This window comes from Rutidosis leptorrhynchoides, chromosome 2 (genome assembly GCF_046630445.1).
Source record: "Rutidosis leptorrhynchoides isolate AG116_Rl617_1_P2 chromosome 2, CSIRO_AGI_Rlap_v1, whole genome shotgun sequence".
NCBI lineage: Eukaryota > Viridiplantae > Streptophyta > Magnoliopsida > Asterales > Asteraceae > Rutidosis > Rutidosis leptorrhynchoides.
Window position 1 is genome coordinate 660,432,237 of NC_092334.1, and position 4,244 is coordinate 660,436,480.

A 4,244-nucleotide genomic window follows, 5' to 3' on the forward strand; every position below is an offset into this window, starting at 1 on the left:
CATTTGCTTCTTCAATTCGTTGAATCTGTCTTTTGTCTTCACCTTTTATTATTTAAACGAATATCACTTGTAAATAGAACAATTGCAACTAAAAGCTTGTCTTTCTTGAGGGATAATGCTATGAAATATATGTTCGTTTTTAGCATTATCACTCGTGGCGGATGTGTGTCGACTTCAAAGACATCAATAAGGCTTGTCCCAAAGACAACTATCAGCTACCAGAGATAGACTGGAAGGTAGAGTCGTTGGCGGGCTTTCGTTTCAAATGTTTCCTTGATGCTTACAAGGGCTATCACCAGATTCAAATGGATGAACGCGACGAGGACAAAACCGCGTTCCACACAGATCAAGGGATTTTTTGTTACAAAAAGATGCCCTTTGGTTTGAAAAATGCCGGCGCAATGTACCAACGGGTCATCGACGCCGCGTTCAAAGATTAGATCAGTCGAAACGTGGAAGCATACTTCGATGACATAGTAATCAAAAATCACGCCGAAACGGACCTTTTGAAGGACATTCAGGAAACGTTCGACTCTCTACGAAAAATGAACATGAAGCTGAATCCGGAGAAGTGTAGTTTTGGATTCGAGGTGGGAAAGTTCTTGGGGCACGTCGTCACAACGCGTGGTATACGGGCAAACCCTAAGAAAACTCAAGCTATTGATGAAATGGCAGCACCGCGAATGAGAAAGGAGGTACAAAGTCTGAATGACAAGTTGGCAGCGTTGTCCAGATTCCTGTCAAAGGCGACAGAACGGTCACTTCCATTTTTCAAAGTGTTGAAAGACGTGGGACGGAACTTCGACTGGACTCCTGAAGCGGATCAGGCTTTCTAGGAAATGAAGGCTTTGATAAGGACGTTGACGACGTTAACGGCACCAGTACCGGGTAAAGTAGCCGTTCCGTAATAATTTTTTACAAATTTATAAATATTGTGATGCTAACATGTTAAGAGTTCTCAGGCGAAACTTTGACAATTTACTTGGCGGCGGGAACTGAGGCTGTTAGCTTGGTGCTCGTCGCGGAGGGTGGAGGCACACAGATGCCAGTTTATTTTGTGAGCAAAGTGCTACAACATGGCGAATTCAACTACAAACCGATCGAGAAGCTCATTTTCGCATTGGTCCACACCGCAAGACGGTTGCGACGGTACTTTCAAGCGCACCCAATGCTGGTGCTAACTGATTCGCCTATTAAACAGGTACGGTACGGCGATTGAGACCGGAGCACCTTGGAGGAAAGTTATTCTAACAAGTTTTTCATGCAGGTATTGAGCAAACCGGAGGTTTCTGGCAGGCTAGTCAAGTGGGCAATCGAACTGGGTGAACATGAAATCTATTACGCCCCCCGTACCGCTGTCAAAGGCCAGATCATGGCAGATTTTATGGTTGAATTCATATGCGCCGCTCCACCAGCGCTGGTCGTCAAAGAAGTACCGAATATCGTCACGTGGGAACTATTCACGGACGGAGCATCGAGTTCTGACGGAGCGGGTGCAGGTCTAATTTTAATTGGCCCTGACGGAGAGGAACATACCTACGCATTGCGTTTCGAGTTCCCCGCCTCCAATAATGAAGCGGAATATGAGGCATTGCTGTCTGGTTTGAGAATGGCTGAAAAGATTAGAATAAAATACCTAAAGGTGTCGGTTGATTCCCAACTCGTGGCGAATCAGATGAACGGGATGTTTGAAGCTAGGGATCCGGCTATGCAAAATTATTTGGCATTGGAAAAAGAAATGGCCAACAAATTCAAGTGTTTCTCAATAATGCAAGTGAAAGATCCTTGAACAAAAAGGCCGACGCACTCAGCAAACTCGCATCAAGCGTGTTCAGCCACTTCGCCAAGGATGTTTGGGTGGAGGTCCTTAGTCAAAAATCCACTGACGTGGTACATGTATCGACTCACTTCGATAACAAACACGTTATACACATAATCTGTTTATAACACAACGTACACATGTCCTGATTTTCTTGCAAAATAATCACAGGAGGCAGCCACTGTAGAAGAGGTCGAGACGTGGATGAGTCCCATCGTTACGTACCTCAAGAACTAGACGTTGCCAGTCGACGAGGCAACGGCACGTAAGATTCGTATGAAAGCACCTATGTACATGTTAAGGGATGGAGTTCTATTCAAGAAATCCTTTACGGCACCGCTTTTAAGGTGTGAGAGCCCAAGCGAGGCGGAAACAATCGTAAGGGAGGTGCATGAAGGGACTTGTGGCATGCATGCATGATTTAGGACCGTTGTGGGGAAGATAATGCGGCTAGGGTATTTTTGGCCGTCCATGTACCATGACATGAAAGAGATCATCAAAGCTTGTGCTTCATGCCAACGTCACGCCCCGCAAATTCACATGCCGACGCATGAGCTAATCCCCGTGACATCTGCTTGGCCCTTTTACAAATGGGCAATTGATTTGGTAGGCCCCTTCCCGGATGGAAAGCACTTGGTCGTTGCAATTGGATTTTTCACCAAGTGGGTTGAAGCCAAACCTTTAAAGAGCATAACGGGTAAACATATTGTGAATTTTGTTTGGGAGGAAATCGTGTGTCGTTTCGAAATACCACACGAAATTGTAAGTGATAACGGCAAACAGTTTGCTCACGATCCGTTTTGTTCATGGTGTGATGGGTTGAATATCAAACAGACTTTCAGTTCTGTTGCCCATCCGCAGGCAAATGGGCAAGTTGAAGTCACTAACAGGGATATCGTTGCCGGGATAAGGGCAAGGTTGGACACGGATAGGAAAGGTTGGGCAGATGAGCTTCCACAAGTATTATGGGCGTTCCAAACCACGCCAAAAGGAAGTAATCGAGAAACGCCATTCAGCCTTGTATATGGTACCGAGGTGGTGATACCCGCTGAAATTGTTGTCCCAACCCAACGTGTAGTGAAATTCAATGATGAGTCCAACGTCATTAGCTTGAAGGAAAATTTGGACTTGTTGGAGGAAAGGCGTGACGCCGCCGCTATCAGGGAAGCATCAAACAAACAGAAAATTGTCAAGTATTACAATCAACGTGTGAAGGAACGTACTTTCCGCCCCGGTGATTTTGTGTGGCGTAATAACAATGCCAGCCGGGACGAGGATACTGGAAAATTGGGACCCAATTGGGAAGGCCGTTATGTGATTGCAGATGCACTTGGCAACGGAGCGTATAACCTAAAGACGCATGATGGCAAATTTGTGCCACGTACCTGGCACGCAACCAACTTAAAGAAGTTCTATGTTTAAATATTCCGAATAGTTTCGTTGTTGAAAATTTTTCTTTTTTCTTTTTACCAAGTTTGTGATTGATCACCACAAATGTAACCGCATCGTGCATTAGACTTCTTTGTTTTCAGTTTTCAATTAAATGCATTTTTCAATCTTCATTACTAATGTGTTGTGTAACTATTATGGCCGCGCTTCGGCGTTATAAATGTAAGTCCACTCACAAGTTACTTATGCCATGAACAAAGACATCATCTAATCTTTGGACGGCATTGGTGACGCTAGGCGTATTGGAGGTACGCCTAGCCCTCGGAACGGGATGCCTTCGGATTTCGTATCCATCGCATTAATCCCAGCACTAAGTAGATGAGTGCAATGTCGACAATCATCAAGTGTAACCTTGACAAACGGTACGTTGCCGTGACGATGGTACGTACATATTTATATAAACATGTTTTATAGTTGGAACACAGAGTAAAATAAGAATCATAAGGAATTGATATTTCATTGAGTTAATTACAACCATTACATTAGGAACAAAAATGAATACAGAATTACAAAAACCCCTACAACTACGGGATCATCTTCTTCACTTTAGCCAAGGTAAGGTCCGGCGTCGACCCAATCTGTTCAATAAACGGCACCTTAATGGCCGCACAAGCATTGACCACCGCATCATGGAGGTCGTAGGCGTCCTCATCCGTCATGTCTCGGATCGCCTCCGAAATTGGTTCTGCTATATCAACATGTTCCACCAACGTGGTGTACGCGTCAAACGCTCCACTTTCCTCGTAGCGTCAACCAAATTCTGGAACGGCTCCTTTACCTCCGGCACCTTGAGAGCCTTATAAAACATAGAGGTGATGAGGCTGCAAAGCTCTTGAAAATCGTCTGCTACCTTTCGGTTGGCAGCAGACAACTCTTGGTTCTAGGCGGTGAGGAGATCCTTACTGCTCTCTTCTCCGCCAGCTCTTTATGCGCCGCCTCCAAGTCCTTTAACGCAGTTTGTTCTTTTTTGGCGTGC

General features: G+C 45.1%; 1 protein-coding gene across 1 annotated transcript; it reads left to right on the forward strand.

Moving 5' to 3' along the window:
- Positions 1-839: 839 nt before the first annotated feature.
- Positions 840-1,789, forward strand: LOC139890201 (uncharacterized). The gene is made up of 3 exons (XM_071873097.1): positions 840-888; positions 963-1,201; positions 1,268-1,789. Exons 1-3 carry the CDS (start codon positions 840-842, stop codon positions 1,787-1,789), a joined length of 810 nt encoding a protein of 269 aa, XP_071729198.1.
- Positions 1,790-4,244: the final 2,455 nt, after the last annotated feature.

Coding starts and splice junctions, on each gene's coding strand:
- LOC139890201 (XM_071873097.1), top strand. CDS start 840: ATGAAGGCTTTGATAAGGACGTTGACGACGTTAACGGCACCAGTACCG. Junction 889..962: donor GTTAACGGCACCAGTACCGG/GTAAAGTAGCCG, acceptor AAGAGTTCTCAG/GCGAAACTTTGACAATTTAC. Junction 1,202..1,267: donor CTGATTCGCCTATTAAACAG/GTACGGTACGGC, acceptor TTTTTCATGCAG/GTATTGAGCAAACCGGAGGT.